Genomic DNA, 17,100 nt, shown 5'->3' with positions numbered 1-17,100 from the left:
GCGCTATTCCTTTCTCCACGCGTAAAACCACTGCGTTCGTGGTCAGCGCTTTCGGCTGCGCTACGAGCCGCGACGGACCGGTTTGAAGACGCCCTGCTTACTGCATTCGACGTCGCGGATGGACGAGCAGACGAAGCCGGGATGCGCGAGGCGGCCGAGGCGAGCTGGGAAGTGTTGGATCGAAGTGGTGGCGAGGGGAGGAGCGTTGGCTTTGGGGAGACAGACAGAGGGAGCAGTGAGGTGCGCTGGGAGCTGGGCACGGTGTGGATCGAGAAGCGGGAGATTTTCTATGAGCAGGCGAAGTGGCACCCGCTGGACAACTTCGCGGAGGACGGGCAACTCGATTTTGACGCGATGGACGCGTTCATGGGCGAGATCCTCGCGGCGCTCCGGGAGCACGGTGCGAGAGCGGTTCGCGTATTCCCGCCGCGACAGGCGTGCTACTCGCGTTTGCGATCGGCTAGCGGGGGACGTGGTGAGTCTACAGTGACGATTCCTAACGTCTCTGTATTGAAGTGGTGGTGTTAGGTAGGCGAGTACGTCGCGCCGCTCTTGACCCGCGCGCGAGCTCAGCAATGAGACGTTTTCAAGGCATGTGCCGCGTCGTTCAGGGAGGCGTGGCGGATGACCGACGCCGTTTTCGAGGTCGCGTCCGAGCGGAGCGACTCGCTGGTCACGAAAGCCCAAGCGGAGGACGTCGCGTTAGTACATGTTCGCAGCTTTCCCTCCGCGGCGCAGGTCTAATATTCGGACGCAGGTATCGGATGTTCGAGCCGAACATGGACGAGTATCTCGACGAGGAGATTGAATTCGTCAAAGCATGCTTCGAGCGAACGTGTCGGGCCTGGGAAGTGCAGGTACGCTCTCTTATACATTACCCTGCCTTGGCTCTTATCCCGCTCTCAGTTCCTCCAGCCATCCGGGCCAGCCATCCCCGGGCAGCAGACGACTGCAGAACACACGCAGGTGCGATTCATCGGGTCGTCAAACCCTGCGCAGGTGAAGCGCAACGTGCTCGCGTCCTTCACGGATGTACTCCTCCTGCCCGTGACGATTGTCCCGCGCACAGCGGCTACCGTCGGCAAGGCCGTCGCGGCGGGCGGCTCCGCGGCTGTCCAGGGCATCTCGATGCTGAACCCGCAGAAGTGGCTTGCGAGCGCGGCGGGTGACGCGGACAGTGTTGGGGGAGGCAGTGGTGTAGGAGGGATTGGGAAGAGGTTCTCGAAGCTCGGCTCTTGGCGGCAGTCTCGGGGAGGGAGTGTGGACTATAAGAAGAACTGGTATACACAAGACTTCGAGAAGGGCAAAGACGGGAGCACGTTGTTCGAGATCGGGGATGTGGACGAGGATGCGGACGGGGATGCGGGGGGTGAGGACGGAGATGAGTTCGCAAATGAGAAGGATATGGAGATCGAGAATGAGAAGACAGATAGATGTGAGTGTACGCCTGTAAGTGCTTGCTTGGGTATTGACATATACACTAGGGTCCGTGTCGTCGAGTACGACCGCCCACTCCCAGCTTACACCGTCCATCCTCTCCAAGACGACGTCTTCCTCAACCTCGACTTCTACGCGTACGTCCACTCCGCTACCCGCGCCGCCTTCGACAAATTTGATCTTTTGCTCTCGCTCGACATCGCCCTCGAGCTCATCCACGCCGATCGCGAGTCTCTCAAGCGAGCGGAGACGTTCTCGGGATACCCGGGGCAGTACGGCCACCGAGTACGGGACACGATCGAGGAGATTTTCGTACTCCTCCTCCAGGCGATCGGCGAGCGGCACGTCAAGCCCGGGTTTGATACGTGTGTACCTCGTCGACGCGTGATGGAGAAATGTGCGAGATGCTGACTCGTCTGAACAGAGCGACGCAGCAGATGAGGACATACCAGCCGGCGGAGCACGAAGAGACGAGGAGTGTCGCGCCCCTACTCCAGTTCTTCGAGCTGGTGCATGTGGGCGACACCATCCAGAGTATGGTCCAGGTGTACTTCGACAAGGAATTGGTGAGTTCGTCGTGTTCACATTTCGAGCATTGTCGGGGCTGAGCACACGGTATAGGCACCCCACATTGACCGTACCGACTTCCTGAACGCCGTGGTACGTGAGAAGAAGCGCTTTGAAGATGTGCTCGATGATTGCGTCGCTGCCGGGCTCAACGCTGGCACTGATGCACTAATGAACCAAGTATGATGTTGTCTACCGGGATGACTCTTGCGGCATTTGACTCATCGACGGTTCGCGTAGGTGGAGCACATTATCATGAAGCTCACCGGCCCCCGCGCATACTACCCGCAAGAGGGTTCTCCACTCGAGCTGGGACCGTCGAAGGGCTGCGTCGAGGCGATCCAGTGCCTGAAGATGCATTGCCAGCTGCTTAAGGGGAGCACGAGCAAGGAAGTGCTCGAGGTCTTCTACCAGGAGATCGGTATTCGCTTGATTGCGTGAGTCGTTGCTCTGCCACCCGATCGAGGCAGAGTTCTAATCCGGGCCCGCATGGTTGCAGCATCCTCCAGAAGCATTTGAAGCGGCAGATCATATCGCTCAACGGTGGATTCCAGGTCATCGCTGACTTGAATGCGTATCATACATTCATCTCGTCATTGAAGGTATGATGTAAAGAGATAGGCACGTAGTCTGTACTGATCCCGGTGTAGGTCAGCAGCATCGCAGCTGAGGTTTCGTACCTCAAGATGCTCGGGCACGTCTACGTGGTCGAGGATGCGAAAGACTTGGCCCAGATTGTCCGCGATGTGACGCGCTACGGGGGCGCGTACAAACCGGAGGTACGTAGATTTCACTCGAGATCGGTTTGTTAGTTGTTAGTGACTCACATTCATGACATAGGACGTATACGAGTTCATTCAGCGACGGGCGGACTGGCAAAAGATGGAGAAGACGGTTGATAAAGCCATGTACAACCTCAGTTTTAAAGAGGACTGCATGATCTGCTGACTACCTGGGATGCCCGTCTCACGACGTAAGACAGTGCGCACGATTGCGTCCCGGCCTTGCATCGCGATCTCTGTGCTGATGGTGCATGTGAGACTGTTCATACACTGTCATTGCTCGTGCGCAGGATCAGGCCACCGAAGACACGGAATGACAGCAGAGTCTTGGACCTGTTTGCGAACACTGGTGTGGGGTAGAAGGTGCGAGGAACCTAGGAGCGGCTCTGTTCAGGTCCACAGATGAGTGTACCAAACTTGCAGTACACATTTCGGGCGAGGACTTCTGAGCCTTAAGTTCAGGGACAGCTTGGAGACAGCTCACTTCACTGCAATTTCCTCCGCCGTGACTGATCTCGGAGGAGGGAGCTATACTCTTTCCTCAGCCGTCGAGACATCGTACATACATGATATACGGGAGGGCGCTTATCCCCTCTCCGCGCTGGCCAGTTCCCTCACGCTCGAAAACCTCTTTCTTCCTTCCGTCTTGCTAATATTGGCATGAATAGTCTATAGAGGAGGAGGAGGAGGAGGAGGGTATTCCATTTAGTCACCCCAGCGGTTGTTACCAAGCGCGTATCGCGAGTATTGCGTCAGTCAGTCAGTCAGGATAGTCGAACGCTGGTGATTCAACGCCATCACCTGACGCAAGCGCGTCGCGCGAAACGCCCAGCCCCAGTTGGACTTTGCATCGGACAACCGCACATAGCGCACCAGAAATCCATCCTTTTGCCCCCGTATCCTTGCCTGACACTCTGGTTCTTGAGTTCGGGCTTTAAAAGAAAGGTCCGTATCCCTCAGAACAACTGTGCAACTCATTGACACTAAATGTCGCAGCTCCCTGGTACTGGCATCCTGCTTTCAATGTAGCACGATCGTTCTGAGCACGAAGCATGGACAGTGACTCATCTGTCCATGATGTGCTACGGGGTCTGTTGAAGAACATTCGCTGACAGAGCGTTTTGCAGACAGCGCTGAGTGAGCCAGAGCGACTGGGCTGGTCCTGGCGCACTCATTTAAGGTCTCGCGCCAACAGCAGCTGCCGGCATTCCAGTGCTTCAGCAGTGTCTGTAAATACACCGTCGCATCCACCGTCGCATAACTCGTTGCAACCCAACGCAATGACGCTTCCCGACACCGACCGTATCATCTTTTACGACATCCCCGGGACCGTGCCCGGCACCGCCTGGTCGCCCAACAGCTGGAAGACGAGGTGCGCATCTTCCCGTTTAACTGCGTTTACTCACTTAGACCTCCACAACCCAGGTTCGCCCTCAACTACAAGGGCCTCCCGTACCGCACGCAATTCGTCGAGTACCCGGACATCGCGTCCGTCCTCACCGCCCTCGGAGTCGAGCCGAACCCGCCGTCCGTCGCGCCGTGGCCGTACACGCTCCCCGTGATCTACGACCCGCGCACGCGCACCGCGGTCACGGAGTCCGCCAGGATCGCGCGCTACCTCGACGAGACCTACCCCGCCACGCCCGCGCTCCTCCCCGCGGACACGCGCGCCCTCCAGGCGGGCTTCGTGCAGGCGTTCGCCACGGAGCTGCACCAGAAGCTCATGCCGCTGATGCTGCACGCCATCGCGACGGTGCTGAGCCCGCGGAGCGCGGAGTACTTCTTCGAGACGCGCGAGAAGTCGCTGGGGTGCAAGCTGGAGCTCAGCCCGCCCGGGTCCGAGAAGCGCGCGGAGCAGTGGGTGGTCGCGGAGAAGGCGTTCAGCGTCGTTGCGTCGTGGTTTGTCGCGGCTGGCGATGGAAGGCTGTTGCTGAGCGGCGGGGGCCCTGGCGGCGACGACGGCAAGGTCACCCATGCCGACACGTATGTCGCTGGGGTGTTGATCTGGTTGCGCATCATGCTGGGAAGTGAGGATTGGAAGCGCATTGAGAGCTTTGACGGAGGCCGCTGGAGGCGTTACTTGGCTTTCTTCGACAAGTGGGCCGACACGAGCTGCTGAAGGTCTTGTATCTGGTGTTGGGGCGACGTTCAAATTTGACTGTGTAATTGTAGCTCCTAGTACGTGTTCGAGAAGGGCGAAGTAATGTACACAGCTTTCGTGCGACCCCATCTCGCACTCGTCTGCAGTGAGGTCAGGTTGCGCCGACGTAAGTCGGCGGTAGACCAAATGCGGTAGTCTCATTGTACCGCCGCTCTACTGTGTCGTAGGGGGTAGGTGACCGTAATCATGGCAATACTAAAGCAGAAGCCGCATACCGACTCACCTCTTAGCTCTTCTGGCGACCCTGGCCCAATCCTCAGACATACCGGTCATTGAGTTTGGTTTTCGTTGGCTCAAAATACAGACGTGACGAGCGCCTTAATCGAGGGTTACCGAAGAGCTCTACAGACGTGAGAGGAGTCAATTTACACGGTGTCGTACAGCAATTTTAGCTGTGACCGCTCCCTGACAACTTGAGTAGATGCTTCACTAGGTCTAGTACGTACCTTGCTTCAATACTTGGCAGGTCAGTGCCACCGTGACGGCGGGCCAGCCAGTCTTCACACGGCTACCCACATACGACAACTTCAAGGTCAGTACTATCCCCCACATACACCTTCAAATTTATTATGGTCGAGTACTTACTGTTACTGGTAAGTTACGCTGGTTTGAGCACTTGGCCTCGAGCTAGCGTGCCTAGTAATGACGTGACAAGCCCAATCAGGAGCGCAGTGGCGCTTCCGCCACAACCGCGCATGAGCGCGTCTGGCCGAGTGGCACGTATCCGGAGGCTCACAACGCGCATTATAAGCTGCGGATAACGATCGCACCGTACCAATCGCGCCTTCACCCATACCCACAGTCAACCCTCCGTTCGTAGTCCCTACACGCCCAGTGTCCCGACGAAATCACCATGGCCCCGACCGAGTTCTCGCTCCGCCTGCAACACGGTCAGCCACAGCTTGTCTTGATCATACGAGCAGACATCGACTCACACATCTACGCTACCTATAGGGATCACCGGAGGCATCGCCCCTCCCACCCCGAGCGCGATCTACACGATCACCAGAACACCCTCGCAGCCCAGCTGGAACATCACCGCCGCCGTGCGTCCCGACGGGACACCCTCCCTGGGCGACGAGGAGCGCAAGACGCTGTCAGCACAGGGGCGACGACGCTCGTCGGCGAGCTGTACGATATCCTCAAATCGATCCCGACGGAGCAGCCGCCGGGGAGCGAGGTCATTTACGGGCTGGACACGAGCATCGCTTTCGGGAGCGACGACCTTATGTGGATGAACGGCGGGCCCGCTGGATGTGGGACTGGGACAAGCACGGTGCAGCGGAGGACAAGGCAAACAAAGTTTAAGAGAGCAGTGAAGATCATGCAGGAGCTGATCACGAAGGCGTCGTGAGCTCGCGTGGTTGGGCACAGCATCTTCCCGAAGACCAGTTCTGCGAACTCAAACGATGGGCGGTCATCGAAAGGCATGAATCCATCGAGAGGTTCGCGTGGTGGAGGCGAGCCGGGGACTAGAGATTCACCAAATCTGCTGCAAGGTCGGCCTTCAAGCGAGTCAATACATATGCCGCTGCTGTGACAGCACAAGTTGACTTACCGTCGATATGTGGGTGGTAATAGAGCCTCGGGTTCCCAAGTCGAACCTGCGGGACTTTGTGATTGCGCGCATGTGTGCAGAAAGCGTGTCTAGTGGGGAATGATCGTGAGCAGGTGGAACACCAATGTGGACGATGAAGTGGATGAGCAGTGTTTGCTGCACACACAGGGCGTGACGGAACGATTTCGTAGGCTATGAGAGTAAAAGACGAAGTGCAGTATTTTGATCTGTGATTACAATAGCCGAGGCTGGGAATCCGCGGCCAGACGTTGTGACACGTCAGCCCAAGTCCCAGAACAAGGCTCGTCTGATTCTCTCCAACTCAGTCCTGCGTTACAGCATACTTCGCCAAGTCCCTCTGTATCTTCCGATTGTCTTCCTCAATGTCTGGCCGCCCAAGCAACCGTGGGCGTGGAGGAGGGACGTACGGGGGGAGGCCGTGGCACCAGCAGCAATCGCGGTTTGCGTACCAGCAGCAATCGTGGTTCAAGTACCAGCGAGGGTAGTGGCCATCAGAACAGCGCAGACGATGTCATTGCAAGTGGCACGCCCAGCATCGTTGACCAAGGTCATCCTGAAATTGATGTTGAAGCATCAGCACCAGCTGCAGACCCAGATACATCGCATTTGCTTTGCGTATGCGAGCATCCTGATAACGTTCATGCATAAGTAGAAGACCGCGCACCTGATGACCTTCACGCCCCGATCGTGGTGTCAAGAACCATCATCCCGATGTTGCAGCAGGTCTTAATAAACGGACAAGGGAGGAAATCACCGCAAGTACGGCGTTGAAACGAGCTGCAAAGTGCACACAAATTGAAGAGCGTGAAGCGCTGGCCCGGACTTGCGCGAGACTGGGAATCCCCCCTTAAGGTCCGCGCAGACGTAGTACGGTGACTCGAGCGTAAAGCTTTAAAGCTTTAAAGCTTGAAGGGTGCATCCAGACGCGAGACACGGCTAGTGCTGATGATGTATCGCGACCACGGTCATGTCACGGAGGATGAGAGAAATGGCAGACTAGCAATGCAGCGACGGGCAAGCTTGACGATCTGGAGTGCGCGGGAGAGCCTGAGAGAGACTAGGGAGAGAAAAACTATCGTAGCTTGAAACGGGAGACTGAGGCCTGTTGAGGCCGCTATATGCAAGTGGAATACAACTGGCTTGAAACTGCGGAACGATCATCTATGGCGAGAGCGAGTCCCTCACGTCCGATGCACATTCGCCGGCTCGTTCGAGCGTTCTAATGAAAATACAGTTGCCTCACCTCAGTCCACCGTCCTGCTGTCCTCTCGAGATCTCCGTATGTTTGGACAAGTTGTATTGAGCTTGAGGAGTTGCTTGTTTTAACGAGGGCCCTCTGAGCATTCGCGCGCGTGGGTGTGCGTGATCTTGCCTAGCGCTAGCGCTGTCCTCCTGGTTTACATAGACGCGAGGAACGAAGCGTTCTTCGCGTAGGGCTGATCGAGATAGCCTGTATAGTGCTGGCTCTATATGCGGATGACCACCGAGTGGGCGAATTTTGCCCAGCGCGTCTGGAACCGGAAACGGCAGTGTCGCAAAAGATGGTTGCCGAGACATACAGCCCGGGACAAACCTGTGCCACCGACGTCACTAGACAGTACGTCACTCCCGAGAACGAAGAGTAATGCTTACACCAAAAGCGGCTGAGAAAAACGGGTGGCGCAGATCAACCGGGGCTATAATAGCGCGACATAATGTTCAAGATGCAGGCCATAATCAACGGGGAGGCGAAGGGTGGCATTGTCATCGCTGCCGCCATGCCTAGAGGCAGAACGAGAGGGTGTGATAGGGAGTGGGGCGAGACTCACCAGGGGCGCGTGAGGCAGCAATCCACAGATGCATGACGTTGAGCGGCGGGGAGAGCACACGAAACAAGCGAGGGGGTGTGGGACCTAGATCGAGGAAGTGAGTGGCAGGGGAAGGGAGTGCAATCTATGTTGGATGCTCACCGAGGTAATATCAACGTCTTTGGCCGCACGTGGCGACCACCGGCAGACGCGGGGAAGCGAGTCCCTGGAGGTGAATGCTGTGGTCCGCATTCATATTCAGCCTTGGCTGCCAACTTCATGATGCGATCAGCAGCACCCACTTCCTTGGTGGGACGGGTGTATGCACGACGGGCGACGCAGAGGAGTACTCCCGCACGACCTCGTCGCGCATGTCCTTGCAGAACACGACGTTGCCCGTGCTCTCGATAAACTTGCGCTGCATAATGATGAAGCTCCGCCAGAGTCTACTAGAGTACTTAGTAGTCCCCGAGCGCGTATTTGATCGCATCCGCCACCACGGCAACATCTCAGGCAGGTTGTCTGCAACAGGTCTCAAAATTTTAAAGAAAGGCTCCTGATATACGAAAGGTTACCTACGGAATGGCACACCGACGAAATGCTGGGCGACCGATCAGCGCATTGTTGGGGAGCATGATCACTGAAGGCGCACCTAAATAACCAACCGATCCGGCCAAGCGCAGTGAGGACGACTTTGCGGAATCCGAACACATGAGTTCTAAGCGGGATGAATGCGGAAATCTACCAGGGTTCCGGTTAACGACGTACCTGCGCGTCAGACAATTGTCAGATGAGGTGGTAGCCAAATGACTCTTCCTCGTGTCCCACGCCGCGGATGAGCGACACACGGTTGGAGGAGGAGGAGGAGGAGGAGGAGGGGATTCCATTTAGTAAAGGGTCTTGTGGATGGCAGTCGCGGCTCGGGACTGGGCCGGGTGCGGACTGGGCGATGGCAGCCTACGCATTGCGGCGCTGCGGTTGCGAAGACTCTCGATCATGGAATAATGGTAGCCTTCATCGCGAACTTGATCCAGTCGTCAGAGATGAACCAGACATTGTCCTGCAGATGCATAGCTTAGTAGGTGTCGAGGGCCATGATAAGGTTATCAAAAACATACCCTGACATAAGCGATGTTGACCCAACTACTAGAGATTCCGTGGGTGCGTGAAGCCCCAGTCGACGTACGCAGTGATGATCGTCGTCACGAGCTGCGCAGCGCAGAACGCCGCAAACAGCGCAACAGACGGCCTCTCCTTGAAGAACCCATGCATGTGTGGCGAAGATGAGGGCCTGCGAGATGATGGCAATGCGACGAGCGCAATCGTGGATGCAGTGAGATAGATACCGCAAGCGACGGCGTACGAGAAGATTTCGGCCAAGTCCCAGCTATCCGAGCTGTTCGAAGGCAGGACATGGTCGACAGACAGGGTCATGAATCATGATGGTATCGTCGTTAATCAGGATCAGGACCATGACCGGCGAGCCGGGAAGTCGATCTTGAAGCTTTGAAAATTTGAGCGCTGAGCGTTAATTACCTCGTGCTCCGTGCTCGTGCTCCCCTCCTCGCCCCGTTGTTGAACAAGCCCTCCTCCTCTCACAAAAAACGCCTGCTACTCGAAGGCGCCTGCGCAGACACCACATGCCCATCGCAGCACCAAACGTCGATGACACTGTCATCATCATCTCGGACGACGAACGGCCATTCAATCTTTCCAAACCACGACAAGTGCGGTCCAAGCAGAAGCTCCGCACACTGGCACCTGCCTCGCTTTCCGCAGAAGTCATCGAGATACCATCTGAAGATGAGGGAACTTCAGCGGCCAAAGCCTCCACGGCGACCACAACAGGTCACTGTCATGAGCTTGCAGCGACTAGTCTCGAACCCGCCTCTCACGGACACCCTAATAGGATTCGAACCCGTCTCACGGGTTCCCTATTAGGGTGTCCGTAGGCGGGTTCGAGACTACTAACACTACATAAAACATGTCTTGCAAAAAAATTGCTTACGGCAATGAAGTTCGGACTGCGAAGATGCTTCAAAAAGGTGATCATCACACCCATTTTTTTTTCAGCCTGTTCGGTCTCCGACATCCACAAGTCGTCCCCGGTGTGTGTTCTAACTTCTGAAGTTCACACGAAGAGTCGAGACTGCGCACGTGATCTAAAGGAAACACTGGTCACGAGCCTATCTCTAGTTGTACCGCTCACAGGTGACAGCTTGTTATGTAACGCCGCCCCCTGCGTAGGCTGACCATATCCTGCCTCCGCCCCCCACCAACTGCACTCGTTCTCTAAGAACTACGCTGTCCTTTGACATGTTGAGCAACGTACGGGTTGACTCCTACTTAGATGTCCGTTTTAAGGACACTCCCTGGAGCATCAGGATTGGTAGCCAGAACCACTGCGACGACGCCCTATGCGTCGTCAACGTCATCGAGCCAATCGCCGGTGAGCTCATGTTCAGCACATCTTGCTGAACGCTGCTTATGGCCATACCACGCGCCCCTTCTGAAGACGGTCAGATGGTCTTCAAAAGAGGACCTTGGCAAAGCATCCAGTGGGAGTGGGTTGTTTACAGCCGCTTGCAACGGCTGGGCAGAAGCCCTGAGATCTGCGAACGACTATTGGACTATGGACCGGATTCTACGGAACACGGCTTGGTGCTGCGTTATGTCGGTGTATTTGAAGAGTTATTCACGGATAAAGGTGGGTCGTTTGCATATCTGCCGAGCACATGTCTGAACTTCCTTTCCCCAGTACCATCCGTGAAGCAACAGCAGCTCCCTTTTTCCCTGACTGCCTGGGCAGCTGTGCGACTGGTAAGGCACTATCCCGTCTGGACCAGCCTACTAAAAGCTTTCCCCAGATCACGACGATGAAGTACATGCACGCCTCAAGAGTATTACATTGCGACATTCATCCCGGGAACATCGGGTTTCCGCTGTGTCACAACCTGCAGGAACTCCTGTCCGCCCTGTGTCAAGACACCGAGGAGGTATACCCGACTTTCATCGATTTCGAATGGGCGCGAATGCAAGGGTGGCATCCGCTGCTTCCCCTCCAAAGACAAGCGGCAACATGGACTTATCAATCTGACAGAGCTGTTCGAGATGAGCGTAAGTGTCATCGTAGGGGTTCTTTCCTAGGCGCTGACCGCTTCGTTTCCCCTAGCGTACTGTGCTGCCGACGATTTCGAGTCGTTGGCATATTCGCTCATCGCCTTTCGACTCCTGGCAGCCCCGCCGTGGCACGAAGATAGCTACGACGCCTATTACCCTCCCTCCGAGGACAGGGACACCTTCTTGGCTACCAGGGCGAGCCGCCTTCGAGACCTTCGCACGAAACGCGAGGTCGAAGAGGAGCTGCTGGATATGGTGGACTATGCTAGGAGTCTGCAGCCGGGGGATCCCATCGATTACGCCCAGTGGGTGGGCCGGCTGTCAAAGTTTGCTGCGGATGTACGCTCGGACGTCTCCACGCTGGTCTGACTGACATCTTCCCATCGTTGACTTTGGCTGTGATGTCGCATTCTTTCCTCTTTGTCGCTCTGTATGTTCCCCCCGCGTGGCAGTTGTCCAGATTAGATGTATACCTAGTACTGTTTATGTTGTGTGGCAAGTATCAGTGTATCAACAAGGCGTTCGGACCAAGGTACATGTCGAAGCCGCCCAAAATCTGTAGCATCATCCTATCTAACACATGTCATGCCTGACTCAGGACAGCCTGTCTCCAGTATCACGGCGCTGCTGATTGACTGGATTGAACCTTTCGCCCGTGCCAGGGTTGGCGGTCTCATTGGGCCAGCATGCCTCGGGAAGTTCTCTCGTGGCCTCGCAGATGTGCCAGCAGATGCCAGCAAGCAGTCATCTGGCTGTGGCGACTTCTTCCCACATGGAGCACTGTCATATGGGTGCATCCGCGCCGTCCAAAGAGCTGGGCCGACAGAGACCAAATGTGGCAGTCGCTTACCAGTGGGGACCTTTCCTCGCAGACCCCTCTAGCATATACGCACACCAAGAACAAGACCTTTTCGAGGCCTTCCTGGACAGCAGACCGAACGCCGTCCGGGTCCTTGGTAGCACCCTGGAACATGACGGATACGACCCTGAGGGTTCAGCAGCCTGCGCGACTTACGAATTTATTGCGGATGCAGCAAGTGAAGATTCAATGCGGGCCATCAGCGGCGTTGCCGTGAGCTTACTCAAGACGACACTGACAGTTCGTGATTCGGAGCACCCTCATCAGGAGCCAGACGTAAGTAGTCTTCGTCAAGTCCGTCGACGCTGCGCTAACGGGGATTAGAGTCGTTCGGAATTTACGCCTGGTCTGAAGTCAGACTTGTCAATTTCGAACATGATGTTTAATATCTATCGGAGTACATGCATGATATCGACGCCGCTTGACGCATTCACGAGGGCGGCAATCACCTCGTTCCAAGAGTGGTTACAGGAATCGGAACGGACCAGTGAGTACCTTCGGTAACCGGGTACTGGCCGCTACTAACAATTAGTATGAAGGCAGGCGTGACATGATGATTTGGGACATACTGTTTGCCGAACTATCCGAGTATATGGGAGCTCAACCCAGCCCACATACTGACTTGGACATATACAGGAAGTCGATGGTGTCGGCAATCATAGTGATGCTGTCATTCATCGTCGCCAATGGACCAGAGGTCAACTACTATTCACCTTGGATGTCCCAGATGAACAGTCGTTTTCGGGCCTTATGTGACAAGGCATTCTCTACCAGTCCAGATCTGCTGTTGCGAGTGGTTGTTGAGCGCCCGGCGGAGATCATTGGATACATCAACACGGCATCGTTGTCTACCAAAGTGCTTGCCCCATTGAACAGTGAGTCCAGCGTGCATGTCTACTGCCGCATCTCCCATCTAATCCTCTCCTACAGCTGTGATCTGTCTAGTTCGCTGCTGCCTCCAATTCTTGCATCGGTCCCGGGCGGGGAAAATGCGACTTATCGGGGGCCATCATCTTATAGCGGCCTCTGCAGTCGAATTCATAGTTGCAGGCAGCATCCCGCGCTCGCTGGGCACCGATGAATTGAGAAAAGTCAAATCCGGGTTGATCGCGCCCTGCCTCGACGAGCTTCGCACGCATGGCTCCGGGGAGGACTGGGATATATTAGCAAATCGTATGCATCTGGCGATGGTCGCCGTAGCGACTGCCTATGACATGATCACGCAAGCTCATGGAGCTTCCCTACTTTCCGACGAAGAGCGTCGAGAGATCTACATAGCCGCAAGGGATGCATTGGACGCAGCCAGACCGGCATTCGTCCCTATCAACAATGTGATCCCTTGTCATGAAGATCGTCTTCAAACATTCAAAGGCGAGTGTCTCCTCGGATGCATTGTATGTCACTTTTCGCCGTGGCTGATTGCCAATCGCTACAGAATTGCTGGAACCCAAGTCCAACGGGGTCCCCACGGCACACGATGATACGTCACGGGCTGCCAGCTCTGACACCAATGAGGATTGATGGATCCACCACCATAGTGATGTACTTAGTAGGGGGGGCGGGGCGCAGTGGAAAGTTGAGCATCATTAACTTGTAGCATCATTGATGCACGTATGCGTATGTCTACTCCAAAATGCCTCCTTGCACACGAAGTCCAGCTAGCGAGCATCATACCTTCGTCACACGAAACTCAACTATAAGCGAGCCCAGCTTGATTTAAAACTGCGTCAGCGTCCACGGCGACAGTATGGCTGGAGACTTTCATCGGCCCGAGAGCGTCGCGCGACCGACAGACTCCCGGATTTCGTACCAGTTTCTTGTCAACGCACCGTGGTATAATCGGCGGTGAGAACGCTACGATTCGCCATACAACCGTGCTATACAAACCGTCGATGCCGCTGAGTATAGGTGGAAAAATTGACAAGACGGTCATCGACACAGGCGGCGGCGCGGTGATCGCTAGGTACAGCAAGTTAGCAAGTACGCCTGGGATCGCGCGCGCGAAGGTGAGCTGCCCAATGAGTGCGAGAGGCATTTTAGACGGAGAAAACGTACGAAGGACATGGCTACGCACGTGAGAAGTACCAGCGAGGACTCGGAGGATAGAGCACTGGCGGCCGGACATTGAGAACGCTCTCGCCGCCGTGGTTCTCGACGGAAAGTGAGCAGAGGCGCCGGTGGAGTTTGTCGGCTCAATTATGGCTCTCGGCCCCTAGGATGAGCCTAGATACTACCTTGTTGGGTCGGAGTCGGCGGTCGTGTAAGAGTGACACGGATAGGTGAGTTACTGTACGCGTCGGAAAGTACGAAATACAGCACTTACTCATGCACAAGGAGAAAGACATTGTCCTCTGCTCTACCTTTTCCATAGAGAGCCGGACGTGCTTCTCGGAGCAGCGAGGCTGTCTCGAATATTTGATCTTGACCTTGAGCGCATTAGTTCATCGCATATAGACTGATCTGTACAACTCGAGCGGCAAGAACTCACCGCACCAAATGTCTCCTCCCAGAATGCGACGGGGCGTCCGAGTCCAGGAGCATGCGATGGCGGCTGGAGAGCGCGAGAGAGACAACAGTCTCGGAAGTCGAGTGCGCAGAATGACTAACGCAGCCGTGTATCTGAGGTAATGCATTTGAGAATCATCAAGCGTGCATATGATAGTAAGCACCGGTGGGAGACGTATTCACGTACCGTTCAAAACATGAGCAGGGCCGCGATTCGCTTCACACAGGATTGATCTCCACCGTCGGCGTGCTCACCGGGCTCATTCTCGTCTGGTCCCTCGTCAAAGCCGGCTTTGTCATTGACGCGCCCCGGCAGCACGGGCAGATCGTACTTTCCCCAGCGAATACGGAATCTGCGCGCGAGATCGACATGCTCAACGAGGGCCACTCATCCGCGGAGCGAGCTCGCTCGTTGTTCACCCGAAATAGAGTCACCGCGGTCATGAAGATCACCCAGAGCCACGGGAACCCGTGTCCGGTCCCGTAGCCCGTGTCGACACTCGTGGTCCCGTATGCTGCGAGCACCCCGGCGCCAATGATGAGGCCGAAGAACCTGCAGAGGATGGAGGCCGGCGAGCTAGATGTCGAGTAGATGACTGAGGACTATTCGGAACGCGTTCAGCATAAGCCCTAATAAAATGTTTAGAGGGGAGAGCCGGTATCCCATGTGACGACTCAGCTTTGACGCAGTAGTAGCCCATCGCAAGCTGGTTCCGCCGGAAGAAGGAAACACACCAGGGGACGCGAGTGCGGTCTTAGTAGAAAAGATCGGCGACGAGAGGAGCCACTTGAATTGAGGAAGAGCATGCCGCATTGTGGTAGATTGCGGGTTACCCTCGGGTGTCCTGGACGCGACCGTCAGCATACCGGCGTAAGAAGAGTGAAAGAAGGCGATACACAATGTTGAGCGGGATGAAGAAATCGCACCCTTCCATGGCAAGGATAAGCACAGGTGTTCTGCGTGTCGAGGTCCAACAGGACCATCACGCCTGCCAACGACTCGCGAGTCCTCGTCGTGCCCGGGCCAGTGGGAAGATGAATGGGTGGATCAGAGCAGGTACGACGTCTCTAAATGCCGCTAGAGCGAGGCAGTTTGGACAAGGTATGCGATCGAACAGCTGGATGTCTCGACCTCCTCAGTGCAGCGAATGGGAGACGGGAGCTGGCTCGTTGGACCCGGTCGCCTGCGGGCATGGACACGTGAGCGCGTCGCGTCTCGATACTTAGGCGCTTCGAGGCGCGTACGCTGGTCGACGACCTCCTCGTTGTGTAGTCCGCCATGGCGCATCTGCGACCTCACTGCGACCCAGCTGTGTGTAAATCGCGCTGCCGACGCCCCGCCTCTGCTTGCCGCTGACCTCTTGCGCCTGTCCGCCCTCGCCGCCTCGCTCTGCCTGCGCACGGTCGACGACCTCCGCGCTGGCCTTGCTGTTCGCCGAGTCCAGTCGAAGAACGACGCTAGGCTGAGCACCGCCGACCCTGCCTACCACGTCACACCACGCGTGTCCCACGCATACTCGCGAACGCGACCCGGGCCTCGTCGCTGCCCACCTGCCGCTGCTGCCCGGGCATCCCGATGTCACCACCCGCGCACAAACTCGGTCGCCACACAGCAGCACGCCCCAGGCTTCCTCGACAAGCCCCGTTCCGGCTAGTGCCCTGGAAATTCTGGTGCCTCGCCTTTACCGTCGCGCGCGACTCCGACTACAACACACCCTGGGTCCCACTCCCGGCGATCTGGGCGTGATTCGCGTCTGCCACGTACCAAACCGGGCTCGCACCATCTTCCAGGTAAGTCTCCACCCCTTCGACTGTCTCCAGCTATCCCCGATCCCCCGACCACCCACGGGTCTCCGATCTTGGCCACCCCGCCACTCAATTCGTTCGTCACACCATATCGATACGCGAGGACCCTGCACCCCGCATGCTACATCCCCGCCCTTACTCTACCCACGATCTACGTGTATGCGGCGCGGAGCTGTGCGCGTTCGCGCTGCCGATCGTACGCGTCGCTCCCCAGCATCCCTGGCGGTCTGCGTGTCCGGCTGGCAGTTCGTGCGTGCCACGACAAGGACCCGTCCGTCGTCCCGGCGCAGAGCTGACCGCGAGTGGTAAATGTGTAGGGAGGCTCGGTGCGAGGGCAGGCCGTCGCGTCTGCCTACGTGCCAGGCTGGTGTCGTACGGAGCTGGGGACACTCGAACCAAGTCGCACGTTGACTCGGGTATCCGCCACGTCGCTCTGAGCATCGCGCTTCCCGCGCACAGCTGTCCGGCGCGAGAAGATGTTCGGGCGTTCACGACGT

General features: G+C 56.6%; 8 protein-coding genes across 8 annotated transcripts; 5 read left to right on the top strand and 3 right to left on the bottom strand.

The window, feature by feature from the left end:
* Nucleotides 1-1,061: 1,061 nt before the first annotated feature.
* Nucleotides 1,062-2,733, top strand: B0H18DRAFT_114346 (exocyst complex component Sec10-like protein). Its single transcript, XM_048035662.1, has 7 exons — nucleotides 1,062-1,435; nucleotides 1,485-1,802; nucleotides 1,862-2,003; nucleotides 2,059-2,184; nucleotides 2,245-2,441; nucleotides 2,514-2,606; nucleotides 2,655-2,733. Coding segments are annotated over exons 1-6 (795 nt in total). The 5' UTR covers nucleotides 1,062-1,433; the 3' UTR covers nucleotides 2,524-2,606; nucleotides 2,655-2,733.
* A 3,067-nt stretch (nucleotides 2,734-5,800) lies between these two features.
* B0H18DRAFT_1087701 (uncharacterized protein) lies at nucleotides 5,801-6,301 on the top strand (the record flags this gene model as incomplete). The annotated part of the gene is made up of 3 exons (XM_048032196.1): nucleotides 5,801-5,837; nucleotides 5,902-5,997; nucleotides 6,054-6,301. 3 exons carry the CDS (start codon nucleotides 5,801-5,803, stop codon nucleotides 6,299-6,301), a joined length of 381 nt encoding a protein of 126 aa, XP_047886849.1.
* Nucleotides 6,302-8,287: 1,986 nt separating this feature from the next.
* B0H18DRAFT_1125214 (uncharacterized protein) lies at nucleotides 8,288-8,737 on the bottom strand (the record flags this gene model as incomplete). The annotated part of the gene is made up of 3 exons (XM_048034969.1): nucleotides 8,288-8,458; nucleotides 8,505-8,552; nucleotides 8,612-8,737. The coding sequence occupies 3 exons, from the start codon at nucleotides 8,735-8,737 to the stop codon at nucleotides 8,288-8,290; spliced, it is 345 nt and encodes a 114-aa protein (XP_047886848.1).
* A 524-nt stretch (nucleotides 8,738-9,261) lies between these two features.
* Nucleotides 9,262-9,794, bottom strand: B0H18DRAFT_1043718 (uncharacterized protein). The gene is made up of 2 exons (XM_048030683.1): nucleotides 9,432-9,794; nucleotides 9,262-9,373 (listed from the first exon to the last, which is right to left on the bottom strand). Exon 1 carries the CDS (start codon nucleotides 9,745-9,747, stop codon nucleotides 9,460-9,462), a length of 288 nt encoding a protein of 95 aa, XP_047886847.1. The 5' UTR covers nucleotides 9,748-9,794; the 3' UTR covers nucleotides 9,262-9,373; nucleotides 9,432-9,459.
* Nucleotides 9,795-10,528: 734 nt separating this feature from the next.
* On the top strand, nucleotides 10,529-12,028 carry B0H18DRAFT_1043716 (kinase-like domain-containing protein). The gene is made up of 4 exons (XM_048030682.1): nucleotides 10,529-11,020; nucleotides 11,072-11,133; nucleotides 11,181-11,430; nucleotides 11,486-12,028. The coding sequence occupies exons 1-4, from the start codon at nucleotides 10,801-10,803 to the stop codon at nucleotides 11,800-11,802; spliced, it is 849 nt and encodes a 282-aa protein (XP_047886846.1). The 5' UTR covers nucleotides 10,529-10,800; the 3' UTR covers nucleotides 11,803-12,028.
* On the top strand, nucleotides 11,929-12,672 carry B0H18DRAFT_114193 (uncharacterized protein). Its single transcript, XM_048035648.1, has 3 exons — nucleotides 11,929-11,965; nucleotides 12,032-12,568; nucleotides 12,617-12,672. The coding sequence occupies exon 2, from the start codon at nucleotides 12,120-12,122 to the stop codon at nucleotides 12,507-12,509; it is 390 nt and encodes a 129-aa protein (XP_047886845.1). The 5' UTR covers nucleotides 11,929-11,965; nucleotides 12,032-12,119; the 3' UTR covers nucleotides 12,510-12,568; nucleotides 12,617-12,672.
* Nucleotides 12,513-13,948, top strand: B0H18DRAFT_114125 (uncharacterized protein). The gene is made up of 5 exons (XM_048035645.1): nucleotides 12,513-12,568; nucleotides 12,619-12,779; nucleotides 12,832-13,167; nucleotides 13,223-13,663; nucleotides 13,728-13,948. The coding sequence occupies exons 2-5, from the start codon at nucleotides 12,668-12,670 to the stop codon at nucleotides 13,811-13,813; spliced, it is 975 nt and encodes a 324-aa protein (XP_047886844.1). The 5' UTR covers nucleotides 12,513-12,568; nucleotides 12,619-12,667; the 3' UTR covers nucleotides 13,814-13,948.
* Nucleotide 13,949: 1 nt separating this feature from the next.
* B0H18DRAFT_114188 (uncharacterized protein) lies at nucleotides 13,950-14,616 on the bottom strand. Its single transcript, XM_048035646.1, has 3 exons — nucleotide 14,616; nucleotides 14,367-14,526; nucleotides 13,950-14,303 (listed from the first exon to the last, which is right to left on the bottom strand). The coding sequence occupies exons 2-3, from the start codon at nucleotides 14,415-14,417 to the stop codon at nucleotides 13,983-13,985; spliced, it is 372 nt and encodes a 123-aa protein (XP_047886843.1). The 5' UTR covers nucleotides 14,418-14,526; nucleotide 14,616; the 3' UTR covers nucleotides 13,950-13,982.
* Between the last annotated feature and the right edge of the window lie 2,484 nt (nucleotides 14,617-17,100).

The sequence above is a fragment of the Fomitopsis serialis genome, assembly GCF_022376445.1.
Source record: "Fomitopsis serialis strain Sig1Antser10 chromosome Unknown B0H18scaffold_147, whole genome shotgun sequence".
NCBI classification, from domain to species: Eukaryota; Fungi; Basidiomycota; class Agaricomycetes; order Polyporales; family Fomitopsidaceae; genus Fomitopsis; species Fomitopsis serialis.
The sequence above is the reverse complement of the archived record's forward strand: the minus strand, read 5'-3'. Positions and strand labels throughout refer to the sequence as shown.